Here is an 18026-nt window from a genome sequence, read left to right on the forward strand (position 1 = left end):
ATTAATGTTTCTGTTAAATAAATATTAATATAAATATTAATATGCATGCCAGTAAATATTAACAAAATCAATAAATATTTAAATATGCATATTGTCTTTTGCTAGATGTGAGTACTTATTCACTATTTGTGTAAAAGTATCTATCTATCCATCTATCTATCTGTTGTTCCATTTGTCTAAATAAGTACATGCTTGTGTGTATATAAGAGAGAGATTTGCAATCTTTATTCAGCCATCAAATATTAAGCAGAAGAAACAAGACAGGCAAGGTACTTTGTGTTCATGGAGCTTACATCTAGTAGGGAAAGACAGATTATAAGTATTAATAGAAAAATATAAATATTTCAATTCCAGATGTAAAAAGTACTTTGAAAAGAGGGAAAAAAGGGTATATTGCTCACCAACATTTTAACAGTGGCTGTTTATGAAAGACAATACTATGGGCAAGTTTTTTTTCTTCTTTGAACTGCTTGTGTTGTCAAAAATTCACTTTTTCAGAGACAAGGATCCTTAACATGGTCTTCTAGGCTGTCATGCCTTGCGCCTCTCCTCCCTCCAGCAGCTGCTCTTCAGCCACGCTTGCTTGAAACTGAAGGCTGCTTCTGTCCTTAGTGTCTTGAGGAGGGAATGCTGTTACCCTACATTTCACCCAGGTAGCTTCTGCCTATCCCTGAGGCTTCAACCTGTCACTTCCTCAGAGCAACCTCCCTTGACATCTCCACCGATGCCCTCCACCAGCCATTCTCAGAGCCCCTTGCAATTTTTATATTTCATACGTGATAACTTATATATTACATATTTATTTGTTTGCTTACTAAGCTCACTCATGTGCAAGTTCTATGAGGGCAGGAACTGGGTCTCTTTTGTTCAACACAGTGTTCAGCAGAGGCTGGCAAAGCTTGGTCATTTGTCAAATTTGTGGAATGAATGAATGAATGAATGTACATATGTATTATTTTGCCTTAAACAGTAAAGGTATTTAAAAATATGTTTTTTGTTGTTGTTTTGAGACAGGGTCTCACTCTATAGCCCAGGCTGAAGTGCAGTGGTAGCATCACAGCTCACTGCAACTTTGAACTCCTGGGCTCAAATGATCCTTCCATCTCAGCCTCCCAAGTAGCTAGGACTACAGGTATGCGTTGCCACACCAGGCTAATTTTTTTTGTTTTTGTTTTTGAAGGGATGGGGTCTCACTATGTTGCCTAGGCTGTAAAATACTTTTAAAGGCCAGCCACGATGGCTCACGCCTGTAATCCCAACACTTTGGGAGGCTGAGGTGGGCGGATCACGAGGTCAGGAGTTCAAGACCAGCCTGGCCAACATGGTGAAACCCCATGTCTACTAAAAATACAAAGATTAGCCAGGCATGGTGGCACATGCCTATAATCCCAGCTACTCAGGAGGCTGAAGCAGGAGAATCGCTTGAACCCCAGAGGCGGAGGTTGCAGTGAGTTGAGATCGCACCACTGCACTCCAGCCTAGGTGACACAGCGTGACTCCGTCTCAAAAGAAAACAAAAACAAAATAACTTTTAAAACAAAGTACAAGATTATTTGTATGTATTTGCTTTATAAAATGATTTACATTGCCTTCTAAAATGAGGTGAATTTTGGGGAGAAGTCATATCTCTATTATACATACCAAGTGGGCTTATATTTTGGGGTTGGGGGGAAACTCCAGAATTCGTACCTTCCTTGCAAGGGTTATGAATCCTAGTTGTGGCAAACTTTGGTGCCTGAGTAAACCTCCTTCCAAAAAGAAGGATATTGGACCTAGTGATCTTTGGCAAAGGTCCTTTCCAGCTAAAAATTCCTGTGGTTCTATGAGATCTAAGATGGATACTTACAAGTCAGTGATTATCTTAGTCTGTTGAGGCTGCTATAAGGATACCATTGCCTGGGTGGTTTATAAACCACAGTCATTCATTTCTGGAAGTTCTGGAGGTTGGAGGAAGGCCCATGATTAAAGGACCAGCAGATTCCACGTCTGGTGAGGGCTGACCTCCTGGGTGTCTTCTCCCTGTGTCCTCATTTGGCAGAAGGAGGGAGAGGGAGCTGTCTAGGGTCTCTTTTGTAAGGGCGCTGACCCCAGGAAGAACCCTCATGACCTAATCACCTCCCAAAGGCCCCACTTCTTAATATTCTCACATTGGAGATTAGGTTTTAACCTATGAATTTGGGGGGGATATAAACATTCAGTCTGTAGCAGTGATTTATCGTTTGTTCAGAAAATAATGTAAAACAAATATATTCTCCTCAGTGTCTATGCCTTGGCCAAAGGAAACAGAAAACACGTATGATATTCCTATATCGTACATGATGAGGTACAGGGAAGACCAGTGAGGATAACCTTGCTCTTGGTTGTCATAGTTCTATAAAATAATACAACAAAATAACTTGACTAATTGAGCCCATAAGAAAACAATCTCTAAAAAAATTGTGTGTGTGTGCTAGAAATTGTCACTAGCACCAGTTAGTGTTCAAGCCAAAGAACAGTGATTAATTCACTTATAGGATTTGGGTCAGTTATTATTTATTATTATTATTGTTTATCCTTAGAGTTGGGCAAATATTGGAGTTATACAATCATATTATTTCAAGGAAATCTTCCCAAAGAAGATAATAACCTTCATCAATATGTAAATCACATTCTACTTGGCCTTTGTGGAATCTAACTATTGACTTCCTCCCTCTTCAACGTTTTTGTCCACATCAGTCATCTTTAAAAATGCAACTGCCTAATTTCTAGAAAGTCAGTATCACAGCTCAACTCATTATGGCAGAAGGAAGGGTAGTCTCAGTCCTGTTTTTAGGATAATTAGGACATCCTCCATGGGGCGGGCTTGAGTCTTGTGATTCGGGAATTATCTGCCCTGAGAAAAGACATCATTGAGATACAGGTAGAGTGTTCCTTATCCAAAATGCTTAGGACCAGAAGTGTTTCAGATTTCAGATTTTGGAATATTTGCATATACATAATGAGATAGCTTGGGGATGGGACCCAAGTCAAAACATGAGATTCATTATGTTTCATATACACCTTCTACACATAGCCTGAAGGTACTTTTAAACAACAGTTGTAATAATTTTGTGCATGAAACAAAGTTTTGACTGTGTTATGACTGTGACTGGTCACATGAAGTTAGGTGTGGAATTTTCCACTGTGGTGTCATGGTGACAAGCAAAATGTTTTGGATTCTGAAGCATTTCAGATTTTAGATTGTTGGATTAGGGATGCTCAATCTGTGTAAATTTATCATTTTTAAAAATGCATCAATCTTTGAAGGGAATTTAATGTAATCCTGTTCAGAAGAATGTAGAATGAAATTTAAGGCAGGTTCTTCCCGTACCTAAGGAAGCTTAGATGCTGAAATCCCCCAGAGGAGGTTGTAATGTGAGGGCAGAGGTGAGGCTACCATTACAAAGGGACCCAGTGACACAGTCCTGTAAAGAAGATAGACTTTTAGGCTGGGCACGGTGGCTCATGCCTGTAATTCCAGCACTTTGGGAGGCTGAGGCAGGCAGATCACTTGAGATCAGGAGTTCGAGACCAGCCTGGCCAACATGGTGAAATCCCGTTTCTACTAAAAATACAAAAACTAGCCCGGCATGGTGGCACATGCCTGTAATGCCAGCTACTCGGGAGGCTGAGGCAGGAGAATCGCTTGAACCTGGAGGTTGCAGTGAGCTGAGATTGCACCACTGCACTCCAGCCTAGGCAACAGAGTGAGACTCCATCTCAAAACAAAACAACAACAAAAAAAAAAAACAAAAGAAGATAGACTTTTCTCTTTCACGGAACAGTTCTCAGGCAGCAGTTAGTCTAGGGCTGCAGGCTGCTCTGCTCCCTGGTCAGCCTGGCGCGAATTCTGTCTGTTCTGTAGCTCCATCCTGTTCAGAGCGTGGTCCTCACACAGCAGAAGTTGTGACATGCAGTTCACAACTTCTTCGGCCAGGAGAAACTGCACATGCACTTTTCTTTTTAAAGACATTGGCCCAGGGGCCAGGCGCAATGGCTCATTCCTGTAATCCTATTGCTTCTGGAGGCCAAGGGGTGAGAATCGCTTGAGCCCAGGAATTTGAGACCAGCCTGGCAATACAGCAAGACCCTGTTTCTAAAACAAACAAACAGACAAACAAACAAACAAACAACAACATTAGCCGGACGTGGTGGTGTGCACCTGGAGTTCCAGCTACTCAAGAGGCTGAGGTGGGAGGACTGCTAGAGCCAGGAGCTCAAGGCTACAGTGAGATATGATTACACCACTGCATTTCAGCCTGGACAATAGAGCAAGACTCTTTCTCTAAAAGAGAAAAAAAGACACTGCCCCAAATTTGCACTTACCCCTTGTGCTCACATCCCATGGGTCATAACTGAGTCACAAGGCCACACCTAGGTGTAGAGAAGGAAACGTGGCCTCTTGCTGTGTGACCATGTGCTCAGCAAAAATTCAGAGGGTTCTTTTACCAGAACGAATAAGGAAATGATGGATACGGGATGTGGGGTGAGGGAGTTAGGCTCTACCATAGTGATCTTGTGGAAATTCAAAGGGTAGAGGTGCATAGACACACAATGTTAAAGAAGCATTATAGTTTTTCTTTTCTATCTTTGTGTGTGTGCATGTGTGTAGAGATGGGATCTCACTGCGTGGTCCAGGCTGGTCTCAAACTCCTGGGCTCAAGCGCTCCTCCTGCCCTCGTCTCCCAAAGTGTCGGGATTACAATCATGAGCCACTACACCTGGCCTTTTGCTTTTTTATCTTAATAATTAAAATCGTGCGCACGCGTGCGTGCGTGTGTGTGTGTGTGTGTGTGTTTACAATGGGTACAGAAGGAACAGAGCCATGAGTTATGTTTCACAATCTATGTAGGAGATATCTTTTGACAGTTTTATCCAGTTTTCAACAGTTAAATATTTTAGTTTCCTCTAAGAAGATAAAGGTCAGTGTGACCCCCTCGCTCCATCAATGGACATTTCTCTTACTGAGTTGAGGCCAGCTGAACCACTCCTGAGCCACAGGCAGGGATCTCTTTTGTTCTCTGGGCAGAGCTGAATTTACCGTGAAGCTGAGGAAGCCTAAGCTTCAGGCCTCTCACTTGCTTGGGCCCCTTCATACTAGCGTGGCCCTAACACTGTGTTCATGGGGTCCTTTAGCACTTTTCTTAAAGAATGCCTCCCCAGTTTTTAAGCTTCCTGCTTCACAAAATCAGGCCTTGGCAACCCGTTTCATGCCTCCTTTCTTTGCTGAGCCCTCCTACTTTTTCCCAGATGGGGAGAGGCTCCTGGGTGTCGTTTCCCTCATCAACATAGTTTCTTGGAAGAAACCACCCTAAAAGGAAGTATAGCGAAAGAACATCCCAAAGAAAGAGATGTTAAAATTAATCCTTTTGCACCTCCCACATAAAGTATGCCTTTTATGCTCTGGCCCAATTTTGTGTGCCTTTGAGGATTCCCATTTGTATCAGTAGGGGTCCTTGGGGTTTTTTTTTTCTTCTTTTCTTTTGAGACAAGGTCTCACTCTGTCACCCAATCTGGAGTGCAATCCTACAATCACAGCTTACTTCAGCCTTGACCTTCTGGGCTCGAGCAATCCTCCTGGGCTCAAGAGTAGCTGGGACTACAGGTGAACACCACCATGCCTGGCTACTTTTTAATTTTTTTTTGCAGAGATGGGGTTTTGCTATGTTGCTTAGGCTGGTCTTAAAGTCCTGGGCTCAAGTTATCCTCCTGCCTAAGCCTCCAAAAGTGCTGGGATTACAGGAAGACGCCACTATGCCTGGCTGAAAAGCTTTTTATTTTTTTTATGGTACTTTGGCTCAACTGGCAAATGCCTACTTGAAATGAACATTTCACACTTTGGTCACCACACAGTCACTTAGATGGAACCCACAGGCTGCCCAATGCCACAGGCTCCCACTGGGCATTTGGAGAAGGGCACACCCTTCCTGGAGTGGTGAGCACTGCTAGGCCTGCTCTCCACCCTTTTCCACCCTCTGGATGTCTTCAAAACTGGCTGTTTCCTCTACTAATTTCTGGCAGGTCTGGATTTTCCATGTAAGGGCTTCTTTGGCCAGTACTTCCTTGTACTGAAGAATCTTATATTAGTTCCACTTTCAGATTCAAAAATCAATCTTTAGTCAACCTAAAACATTATTCCTGGAGTGGAGCTTGACTGTATGTGGGGAAGAGGAGAGGGAGAGACTGATGCAAATATGCTCACACACATACTTTTTGCATACAATTTCAGGGAGGCCAGGACCTTCTGAAACCCTTCCTTGCTAAGCCCAGATCAACAGCCTCTGCTGTAGAGGTGAAAATGCAACCAACTTAACTTGTTAACAACAACAAAAAGGCCATAACAATACTTTCCTCATGAGACTGTAAGAGTAAGTGGAGGTGATTAAATGAGACGATTCATGTAAAGTGTAGTGTCTAACACATGGTAAGCAGTTGTAATTGTTCACTTTTCTTTTGGGGCTTCAATGATCTTACTGGTTTTCACGAGTTCCTTAGGTAATAACAATACTAACAACCTTTGTTTTTCCATGGCCTGTTGTTTGCCTTTTAACTTGAAGGCACACAGTCAGAAGCTTCATTTTTATTAATGTAGCCAAATCTATCTTTATTTTGTGTCTGACTTCATTAATTACTTCTAAGTTGGATCCTCACCCTTGCTACAGAGCTCTGACAGATTCTGTTGCTTGTAGACTGCTTTCTCCCAGTGGTTCGATTTTTATTATTTAGCCATCTAATCCATCTGGAATTTATCCTGGTATATGCTCTGAGGTAAGGGTTTAACTTGATCTTTTTTCCCATTGCCAGCCAACTATGCTCCAATCATAAATCTTCTTTCTCCTTACATATTGTAACATCTTCTTTATTTTTTTTTGTTTGTTCTTTTTTTTTTTTTTTTTTGAGGTGGAGTCTTGCTCTGTTGCCCAGGCTGGAGTGCAGTGGCACGATCTCGGCTCACTGCAACCTCCGCCTGCTAGGTTCAAGCCATCTTTTTTGGTATATAATAAATTCCTGTATCTTGTAAGATCTTTTCCTGGGCTTTCTGTTCTGTTTTACAGAACAAAGATCTGGCTATTTTTGCATAAATGTGTCTCAATATCTTGTAGGACTAGTCTACTCTTAACTCTTAGTTGTTGTAGGTTTTTTTTACAAAGTCTAAAATGTGTTCACCAGTTTATTTTTCCAGATAAACTTTTAAACATTATTGATGAATTCTATGAAAAATCCCCTAGGAATTTTGATTGAAATCAAATTAGCCCTATAAGTTAACTGGGTAGTATTGCCATCTTAGCAATAGTGTTTTACTAACTTGGAGTTTCAGGATCAAAATACAGTAATCAAACTTTTACTCTAAAGAGATAAAAGCTGGAGTTTACAGGATGCTGCGTATCATGTCACAGAGTTGGCTACTTATTTTCCCATCTTTTTATCTCCTAGAAATACAGGAAGATTATTGGTCACAAACATGTGAGTTACTGTAATGAAATCCCCCCAAATCCCTAGACTAAGGAATTAAGTTGGCGTGGGTGTCACAGTTATTTTCGAAAGCTTTTTGTGATTTTATTCTTTTCCTCTAGGTGGACCTTTTCTCCCCACATCCTCCTACCAGTGAATCCGCTTTTGCCTTTCACTGCCCCTTCCAACCACCATCCCAATCTGTTACCTTGTAACTTCTTAGTAACAAGAAGATGTGTGGTCTCCTGAAGACTCACAATATATTTATGAGGATAGTGAGTAGAATATTTTATATTAGGATGATCTTGAAACATTTGGGCTATATGATTAATGTTCTTCTAATCCATGAGGATGCATTGTTTAGGACATTTATTTTATTTTGGAGGTGGAGAAGAGAAGAAGGAATAAAATGGCTGTAGGTGAAGAAATATTCTTCTTCTTCTTTTTTTTTTTTTTTCTTTTGAGGCAGAGACTTGTTCTGACCCCCAGGATGGAGTGCAGTGGCGCGATCTCGGCTCACTGCAACCTCTGCCTCCTGAGTCTGAGCGATTCTCTCATGTCAGCCTTCTGAGTAGCTAGGATGACAGATACGTGCCACATGCCCAGCTAATTTTTGTATCTTTAGTAGAGACGGGGTTTCACTGTGTTGGCCAGGCTGGTCTCGAACTCCTGACCTCAGGTAATCCACCCGCCTCGGCCTCCCAAAGTGTTGGGATTACAGATGTGAGCCACTGTGCCTGGCTAGGAATATTATTCTATTTAAATGTCCTGAATTCCTTCAGCCTCTTTAATTCAAGTCTTAAATTCCACCCTCCCCACAAACAGGTAAGTGTAGTAAAGCAGATATCTCAAATTTGAAGTAATGTCCTTTACTAGAATCTTAAATTTATAAACAACATAGAGGAAGTTTCAGATGGTTTTCTTGTCTGAGCTCTAGGTATAAAACTCTCAGACTTGGACTTGGACTTGGACAGCCCTCTTTTTTAACACCTCATCTGCTCGAAAGGAATCTGAGTTCAACAGAAGGAAACAAAATGTGCTAAATCAGTAAGAGTAATCCTCCAAGACGATATTCATGTTTAACAGGCTCTGTAAATACAATATTATTTAGCAGGAAAGACCAAACATGTCTATAGAAGGTATTCCTAAATTTAAAGATTGTTCACTGCTTTAAGTGGAGCTTTGTGTTTGCTTTTGGTTTGCTTGTTTTCAACTTTGGACTTGTGGTAGTTGGCGGGAAGAATTAGGGATAATGTTGGGATTATTTTTCTTCACTTAGAATAAACAGACTGACCTAACTCTGTTTACATCTTTTGCACTCAACAACTGCTTCTTTAATACGTTTACATCACAGAGTAGAGAACTAAAGTGAACTTTCTTATAAAGTCAATAAACATATAGTCATGAATATTTGATGGAAATGAGAGAATCTCATAGAACTGGCTCTTCAATTACACTAGTATAGTGTAAATACTACATTTATATGTATATATATGTGTATGTGTGTGTATATATATCCCCCCAGCTTCTCTAAAAGCTGACACAGTGTAACTCTTCTGTGTGGCAGTTCTGCTATAGGCTTGATCTGTGACCTAGGTTGAATGGCATACTTTCTGGGGAAAGCAAACTTTTCTTTTGTGATACAGAAGAAAATAGATCAATGGGTGGATATGAGAAGAGTTGTTCACCAGAGCAAAGCCTGGGCAAGGGTCTTTGAGCAGACCCCAGGTGGGGGGCTCAGCCAAGTCTTTAATAAATGCAGTTTGGACCTTTGTTAATCTTCCTGGAACTCTGAAAGAGTATTTATTTTATTTTATTTTATTTTTGAGATGGAGTCTCACTCTGTTGCCCAGGCTGGAGTGCAATGGCATGATCTCGGCTCACTGCAACCTCTGCCTCTCCAGTTCAAGTGATTCTCCTGCCTCAGCCCCCCGAGTAGCTGGAATTACAGGCACCCACCACCACACCTGGCTAATTTTTATATTTTTAGTAGAGATGGGGTTTCACCGTGTTGGCCAGGCTGGTCTCGAACTCCTGACTTCAAGTGATCCTCCTGCCTTGGCCTCCCAAAGTGTGGGATTGCAGGTGTAAGCCACTGCTCCCAGCCTGAAAGAGTATTAACTATGGACATACTCTGAGGCCTCTCTTTTAAAAAAATTGGAAAGGTGCTTCTCTTTATAATTTTCTGTATAAATGCATTGTACACATCCCTGATTTCGGTGTGTTTGGGTAGTGGAAGGAAGATTATAATTCTATAGATGATTGTAGTCTACAGGTAAAGGATAATTAGGTCAACATCTGATCTTGCAAGGTTAAGACTGTCATGTTAACATATTTGAATGCGGTCAGATGCTGTTACTGGCAATGTTGTCTTGATTAGACATCATCATGCCCTTGCCTGGTTAGACCGAGGAAGGGCAGAAAAGCAGATAGGGTAGCCACAGCCTCCTGTTGGCAATGGCACGTCTTCACTGACAGGGCTACAGTGTTCCTAGTTGTGACTTTGCAACCTGTGCCAGGTAAGAACGAAGCCAGGACTAGGAGCAGCACACTGAGAGGAGCGGTCCAGCTGATGGACTCATATTCACCACTGCTCACACTAAGTTCAAGAACTTGCAGAGGAGTGATTTTCAGAAACCTTAGGCATTTACTTGCTTGTCCAGTGTCAAGAAGTTGCTGCAGGCCGGGTGCAGTGGCTCACACTTCTAATCCCAGCACTTTGGGAGGCCAAAGTGGGCGGATCACCTGAGGTCAGGAGTTCAAGACCAGCCTGGCCAATATGAGGAAACCCCATCTCTACTGAAAAATACAAAAATCAGCTGGGTGTGGTGGCAGGAACCTATAATCCCAGATACTTGGGAGGTGAGTCAGGGAGAATTGCTTGAACCCAGGAGGCAGAGGTTGCAGTCAGCTGAGATTGCGCCACTGCACTCCAGCCTGGGTGCAGTGTGAGACTCTATCTCAAAAAAAAAAAAACAAAAAAGTAAATTGCTGCACAGGTGAGGCTTAACCTTACTGGGGCCATCACTGGTCCTGGGTTCTGTTATTTTGTGACCCGGAAACTAGATTTCCCTAGGAGGAGTCAGGCTTTAGGAATTTATGTCACCCTAGCCAAACTCACAAGGACTATTTGTAAACTAGAATGTTTGTTTTTTCTTACATATGTGTTGAACACCTCCTGGGTGTGTGGTTCTGTCCTAATTTCTGGGGGAAGTTCCAAAGCGGGCTAAAGTTCCTTTAGAAGCTTGTGGGACAAATATGTAAATAAATACGTTATATATAGTGTGCTAAGTGTAGAATGGCCTTACATCCTGGTCTTCTGGAGACACTCCTGGTTTATGCCTGTAGTCCCCGTGTAACTGTTAAGAATGCTCTCTTTCACTTTGAGATCTAAGGCCACAGGAAGAGTTCTTTATGGATGTTTGGGGTATAGAAATGATAGAAAGGAAGGACAATCAGCCTGCTTCCCCCTGTGGACACTTGAGCTAAGTGCTGAAGGACGTTCGGGCAGCCGAAGCCTGGGAACTTGGGGTGGGCTGGGGTTGGGGAGGAGGTGTGTTCCAAGAATCTGCAAAGCTCTCTCTGCAGGCAAAGGGAGACTGTTCCCCAAGCAGCAAGCAGTTGGTTCAAGTTAGGCACTGTTTCCCAAATTTACCCTGTGATAATAGTTCCCCAGGACACTCAGTGAACATACAGATTTCCAGACCCTGTTGGTAATTTGGATTTTTTTTTTTTTTTTTTAAGAAGGCTAGTGGATGATTCTTGGGCATATTAAAGATTGACAACAAGTTCTCTACTGACTGTGGCTAGGAATACAAAAGGATGGGCATAGAGGCGAATGGGAACCGCAAGATTAGAGCACGAGTCACTGATCAGCCAGGCAGGGGTGACCTCAGGCAAGAAAGCCTTCAGAGGTAAAACCAGGTGGGAGTTATTTACAGTAGATCATGAAAGATGGGGAGTGCGGGAACTATGTCAGTCACCACGGGGATGCAAGGGAATGAAAAGATGAGAGAACTATTCAGGAGGAAAAACAGGACCTAGTGTATGCCAGTTACTAATTTGCTGGGGTAGTATTATTTCCTAGCAACAGAACACTGTGTGAAATCCAAGAGCCTGGGGGACCGTAGAACCTGAAGTTTTATTGGGTGAGCATAAACCTAAAACTACAACAGTTGGATAAGTGGTGTGATATACTTCACATGGACCTCCTGCCTAGTTCACTTCTTTATAGTCGCTAGAACAACTCATGACAGTTTATTTCTGGGAAAAAGCCAGGATGAATTCGAAAGCATCCTGACACCCCACCCCTTTCTTTTCTCTAGACTTCAGCCTAACTCCTGCCCTTCGGTTTTGGTAAAACTACCCTGCCAAGTCTTATCTTGTATTTCGCTCCTGTTTTTGTTATCAAATGTGTAAAACAGTCACGATGAATAGACATGCCAACTGCTTTCAGAGGCAACGGTTAGTCTCTCGCAAGTTTCAACGTGCACATTTTGGAGTTGCTGTCTCTGTGGGAACCTGCAGGCACCTCACGGATGCACCACAACTTGGAAATTACAGTACCACCCAAAACACCTTATCCAGGCAAGGGGATCATTAAGCCTGGTGTTTGAGGCAATCGATTCACTTGGAAGAAGGTGCATTGGTGGTTTTGAGAGGAACAATCCCTACATGAAATCCTTCTATGGGAAATGGAGAACATCAGCTATTTCCCATTGCCTTCAAACCTAAAGTTGTCACCAGGCCTCTTGGCTTGTTGCTGAAGCAGCGAAAGAAGTCAGAAATCAAAGACTTAGAAGTTATGAAAAGAAAATCTCAAAAAGGAGAATGGGGTCAGGCGCGGTGTCAGGCCTGGAATCCTAGCACTTTGGGAGGCAGAGGCGGGAGAATCGCTTGAGCCCAAGAGTTCAAGACCAGCCTGGGCAACATATTGAGTCACCCATCTATCTGTATTTTAAATAAATATGGAGAATGGGAAACCCATCAGGCTGTAATCTCACAGGGAATTTAGCACCCTACCTAAGACAAGACCTGGGCACTTGGGAAGCCTCCCCGAGTGCGGTTTGGGGAAGGGGAGGGCATCTTAAATTCCAGTCCTCGGTCACTCTTGTGGCTTTGCGGAGGGATTTTCAAATCCCGGGAATGCCAGGGATGGAGATGAACAAGCTGAAATCCCCCACGCTGCCAGGGTTAGGGAGGGGAAAACAACAGTCCACAGCGGCCGCGAAGTTTTGTATTTTTTTTTTTGGTAACAAGGGGCTTAACTTGCGTGCGGTCCAGTATCACCATCGCCGTGAAGTCACAGTGGCCAGATGAAAACGTTTAAAACATTTTTAAAAAGAATAAGGAGAGAGGAAGAGCGCGGCGTGTCCCAGCTCAGAAAACCGTCCTCCTCCGCTCGGGACGCCGGCGGAGCTTTGGGGGGTGCTACCGGGTCTCCCCAGGCGCCGCCGGGAAGCCCCGGCCCTCAGTCGGGGCGCGACCAGCGTGACGCCGCGGCGGGGGGATCCGGCGGGCGCGCGGCCGACTTCAAAGCCCTCGGCGCCGCCGCCGCCCCGCCGAAGCGCGCAACGAGAGTACCGGTCCGAGGGGCCGGCTTCCTGGGAGGCCGCGGCTGCGCGCGGGCAGCTGATCGCGCGCCCCCGGCCCGCGCCGGGAGGCGGATGCGCGCGGCAGCCCGGGCGGGAGCCGCCAAGGTCTAGCCGCTGGGCCCTGCGGGCCGGGGGCGTGAGGAGGCCACAGGACGGGCGTCTTCCCGGCGAGTGGAGCCCGGCGCGGGGCCCGCTGCGGCCGCACCGTGTGGGGAGTAGGCCGAGGAGGACGCGGCGCGGCAGCCGGCGGGAGGAAGCGCTCTACCAGGGCCCCCGACGGCACTCGTTTAACCACATCCGCGCCTCCGCTGGAAACGCTTGCTGGCGCCTGTCACCGGTTCCCTCCATTTTGAAAGGGAAAAAGGCACTCCCCACCCCTTCCCCTGCACCTAGGAGCTGGAGCCGGAGGAGCCACGCTCATGGCGTTCAGCCCGTGGCAGATCCTGTCCCCCGTGCAGTGGGCGAAATGGACGTGGTCTGCGGTACGCGGCGGGGCCGCTGGCGAGGACGAGGCCGGCGGGCCCGAGGGCGACCCCGAGGAGGAAGACTCGCAAGCCGAGACCAAATCCTTGAGTTTCAGGCAAGTACAGGGCGTCCCCGCCGAAATGCAGACGCGCTTGCCTCCATCCATCTGCGGCTCCCTCTGTGTGCGTGTGTATGTATGGTCGCCACCCGCGAAACCGTCCTCACTGCGGTGCCGTGTCCCCGCCCGGAGCCAGGTCCCCGTGTGCGTCCAAAAGTTCGGGATCTTCTGTCCTCCCGTGTGTTTTCTGGCCCCCGTTTCGCTAGGAGCTTTCCGAACCCAACCCAGAATCTGCAGTCTCCGCATCCTCGCTGGCCTCGGTCACTTTCTCTAAGCTTCGACCCCCAGCCCCCGCCCCTCCACACAGGAGCAGCGTCACTGATCTCACCCAGTGCAACTTAGGGCCCCCCCGTGGGGAAGAAGTCGCTCCCCGGCCCTTCCCGCGGCCTTACCGTGTACCCAAAACGCGGCCGCGGTGAAGAAGGTCGCGTGATGACAGGCTCCTGGCAGCTGCTGGGAAATGGTGGTCTCTGCCGGGCTGTCATCCGCGTGATTGCGGAAGGCAGGTGACAGCATTCTTAGCCTCGGGCCCAGGGAGTTCCAGCAGGTAGAGGCCTACCCAGCAAAGAGGAATGCCTAGCATCGGCCTAACTCGGGGGTGGGACCAGTATTAATTGTTAAAGCCTCTGGGAAAGGGTTCTTGTGACAAAAGGAGTCTGTTGGAAAAGCGCATTTTTCAGGTGTCTGAGGGAAGGATGACCTCAAAAATAAATGGTGCTGGAGAAAAGCTCCAGGGAATGGAGGAGCTTTCAAAGAGACAGGATGCCAGCCTGAGAAGCACAAGGAGGGCACTGCTCAGAGACCGCAGTTGCCTCCGCAGGTCAGACCCTGCTGAGGACCGGTTGGTTATGAAGTTAGACAAACATGCTGGACTTTTAGCCTTTGTGAATATGTAGATTTCAAAGGGTGTCGGAAATACCGTTGAAAGTGGTAATTCCTCATTTTTCCTCCTTGGCAGCTCGGATTCTGAAGGTAATTTTGAGACCCCCGAAGCTGAAACCCCGATCCAATCACCTTTCAAGGAGTCCTGTGATCCATCACTGGGATTGGCAGGACCTGGGGCCAAAAGCCAAGGTAAAGAAAACTTGCATTTTCCTGCCTGTTTTGTTTTAAAAGTTTTGAAAAATATCAATGAAGGAAGGAAAAAGTGTAAATTTAGAACCATTTAAGAGGGTTTGACCAAGAAAGAGCTGTTTGAAACCTCCTGGCATATATATTTTTAGGCGTGTGGTGATCGAGGCTTTCTCCTCCGAGTAGAGTTTGTGCATTTGCAGTATGAGATTATCATTATCTAACATTCCTACTAGGTCTTTCTCCTCAGCCCCTAAAAAAAAAATGTGTATAGTAATGAAGTAGGAAGATCATGTTTATATTTGACTTCACAAATTTCTCAGGCTAAGTTGCTTTCTACTGGGGTGTGGCTGGAGACAAAAATTACAGGTAAGACTTGACTTAATTTTTGATAGGGAGAGTTCTTAAGAAGCTATTTCAGAATCACTCACCTCACCCACTTCCATGCAGGGATGTGGTGAGAGCCCTTCAGTCTACTTAGGAAAACCTGGCACATGGGTTCCCTCCCAGCCCCTCAGAGCCCATCTGCAGGAGCTTCCACTGTCTCACTTAATTAGTAGAAACCTTTTTTGTCACACAGCCAGTTCGGAATAAAATTTCACCTGTCCCCACATAATTCATATGTTTATTCACTAAATAGAGTGCACCGTGATTCAGCAATGAAGTTCTGCTCTCTTGAGCTAACATTATGGAGGCAGAACCTGTTAAGGGTCAAGTGAAATATCTATGTCAGCTTGTGTGAAGCACTGTGGAGAAAAATAAAGCAGGGGAAGAGAGAATAGGGAATATGGGGTGGGGATAGGGAAAGCTGAAGGGGAGTTAGGGGGAGCATTCATGATTAGGTTACTTGAACAGAGACCTGAAGGCAGATTGAGGGAGCAGGCCTTGGAGGTTCCTGAGGTAGGAACCCTTCCAGCAGAAGGAGTGGCATCTGCAAAGGTCTGACAGCACCAGCCTGCTGCAGGTGAGGCCCTAAGGTGGAGGGTTCATGGTACAGTTTGAGGACCAGCCAGGAGGTCAGTGTGGACTGACTACTCAGAGAGCAGGAGGAGCTGAAGTCAGCGTGGTCAGAGGAGGTCCAGATGCTGCTGCATTGAGGATTTGGTGTTCTTTCTGAGTAAGGTGGAAAGCCGCTGGAGGGTATATGAATTTCCAAGGACTGCCATAACAAAGTAACTGAGTGGCTTACAATAACAGAAATTTATTCTCTCACAGTCCTGAATAATTGAAATCAGAACCAGAAGTCTGAAGTCAAGGTGTTGGCAGGGCCTTACTCCTCTGAAGGCTCCAGGAAGAGTCTGTCCTTGCCTCTTCTAGCCTCTGATGGGTGTCTGCAATCCTTTGTGTTCTTTGGCTTGTGACAGCAGAACTCCGGTCTCTGCCTCAACACGTGGCTGTCTTCTCCCTATGTATCTGTCTTCCTGTGCCCTTCCTGTGAGGACACCAGTCGTTGACGTTAGGGCCCACCCTAATCCAGTTTGACCTCATCTTATCTTGGTAACGTCTTCAAAGATACTATTTCTAGATAAGGTCACATTCATAGGTACTAGGAGTTGGGACTTTAACATATCTTTTTGACAGACGTAATTCAGCCCACAACAGAGGGCTTTGAGCAGAGGGATTGTGCTTTGACTTCTTTTATAAAAGGCTCCCTGGGCTGCTGTGTGGAGAAGGGACTCTAGGATGGAGGTCCTTTTTATGTTGTTTCTCTGTTCCAGGATCTGACGCTGTCACCCTGAAGTGGCAGAGCCAGCTTTCAGTTATCTAGCTACCTAAATTTTGCACTGATTGTGACTTTCTCGTCTCCCCAGTAAGTATTTTTATTGCTTAGCAACTTCTTCGTAGGTTACCTAAGGAAGTCAAGTTACTCTGGTAATAGACTGCATGATGGAGCTGGAATTATTGGTAAAATGACATCAGCAAAAAACTGGTTTGGTTTAGCTTTAAATTGATTGCTCCATGCTGTGCTTACCCTGTTGAGAATTCAGCAATACCCGCAACTTGCCCTGGGCTGCGTTTTGCCGTTGTTCTAGGCAGGGACAACATGGGAATAGGCAAATTTATATACTGGAGAATTTGTGTGTGGCACATAGCTGTGTAGCACTCTCATTGATGAAGATAACACTTGTTTCTCATAGCTTCCCTTCTGTAAAGATTGGCAGATCAGAAGGGAGATTTTGAAGCTTGAAAGAACTATTTGGTGGCCTTTCCATCAAATTTAAATAAAACTCATAAGACACGTTAAGGAACTGTTTGAAAGCCTTTTTGAATTGCCATCAGCTTGGGCGACCCTTCCTCGTCATTTTGTCTGCTGCTAGACTGATTCATCCCGCCAGATTCTTTGCCAGTTGCATAGAGGCCTGGATGACCTAGGCCCCCAAAACCACAGAGACCCAATTGTTTGGTCCTTCCTGTACCAGTGACTCTCACATTCTTTTTCATTCTCTCTAAAAGGAAAACTTTTAAATGTTTATGGATCAGGAAAGCTCTGTGCGGTAGTTCATGAATGCAGACTATAATTTTAGGGGTGGAGGAGTGTCCAATCCAGGAAACAACCCTGCATATTATGAAGGCTTTCAGTTTAGGGTCTTTTAACAATAGGATGATTGCTCATCAACCTGGTAGTACCCTGACTTCCAGGGTCCTTGTGTACAACATCCGGAGCTAGTCCAGAGCACTGCTGATGGCCTTGTCACACATACACAGAAAATGTGCAAAGACAGCCACAGAACAGGTCTGACTGGAGGGGGTTTCAGTGGGCAGAAAGCCCTGCAGAGTCATATCATATTGAAGTTTAATTTCTGGGACTGGATAAGTTCCTTTCTCCCAAAATTATTGATTGTTTTGTTCCTGGTAAAGATCAGTCTTTTATATTTTTGTGGTTCCAAGACATGGTTGGACAGCAGTTATAAATTATGTAAGATTAAATCATTCTGGAGGAATGATTTCTGAGGAGTTAGGAGTTGTAGTTGAAATATGTAAAAGATTCTGGCTTCCTGGTATATAATGGCCCTCAAACGTGTGGGCTACATATACCATACCCATGGCTCCCGTGCTGACTTCCGTATAATTCTTTGAACTCAGGGGAGCATCTAAGACTATTTTGAAATGACTTTTCTTACACTGGAACTACTTTAGGACCTTGCACTATCTAAACTGTATAATGACTCTTCCTAAGAGTTGTATGCTAGAAGTTAAGTGGTGGATAAGGTTGTAGATTTTTTTTTTGAAGCCACATACAGAAGCAAGTTTTAGGCTTACTGGTAAAATAAAACTCTAGCTAAAGAGATTTCCTGAAAATAACCAGA

The 18026-nt window shown here is 44.9% G+C and overlaps 1 protein-coding gene across 9 annotated transcripts in view; it reads left to right on the forward strand.

The window, feature by feature from the left end:
• Positions 1 to 18026, forward strand: part of TACC1 (transforming acidic coiled-coil containing protein 1) — a 126793-nt gene that overhangs the window by 47861 nt on the left and 60906 nt on the right. For 4 of the 9 annotated variants that reach the window (XM_017847664.1, XM_017847661.1, XM_017847662.1 and 1 more), the window contains one exon: positions 14606 to 14721. The exons of 2 other annotated variants lie outside the window; for them this stretch is intronic. Coding sequence is in view for 4 of the 7 variants with exons in the window: in XM_017847659.1 (XP_017703148.1) it covers positions 14606 to 14721 (116 nt within the window). In the remaining 3 variants the exon portion in view is untranslated. Of the gene's footprint in view, positions 1 to 13099; positions 13645 to 14605; positions 14722 to 18026 lie in introns of those variants that run through there. 3 more of the 9 variants (XM_017847658.1, XM_017847660.1, XM_017847667.1) reach the window with 2 other exon arrangements.

Source organism: Rhinopithecus bieti, unplaced genomic scaffold (assembly GCF_001698545.2).
Source record: "Rhinopithecus bieti isolate Rb0 unplaced genomic scaffold, ASM169854v2 scaffold_29855, whole genome shotgun sequence".
NCBI classification, from domain to species: domain Eukaryota; kingdom Metazoa; phylum Chordata; class Mammalia; order Primates; family Cercopithecidae; genus Rhinopithecus; species Rhinopithecus bieti.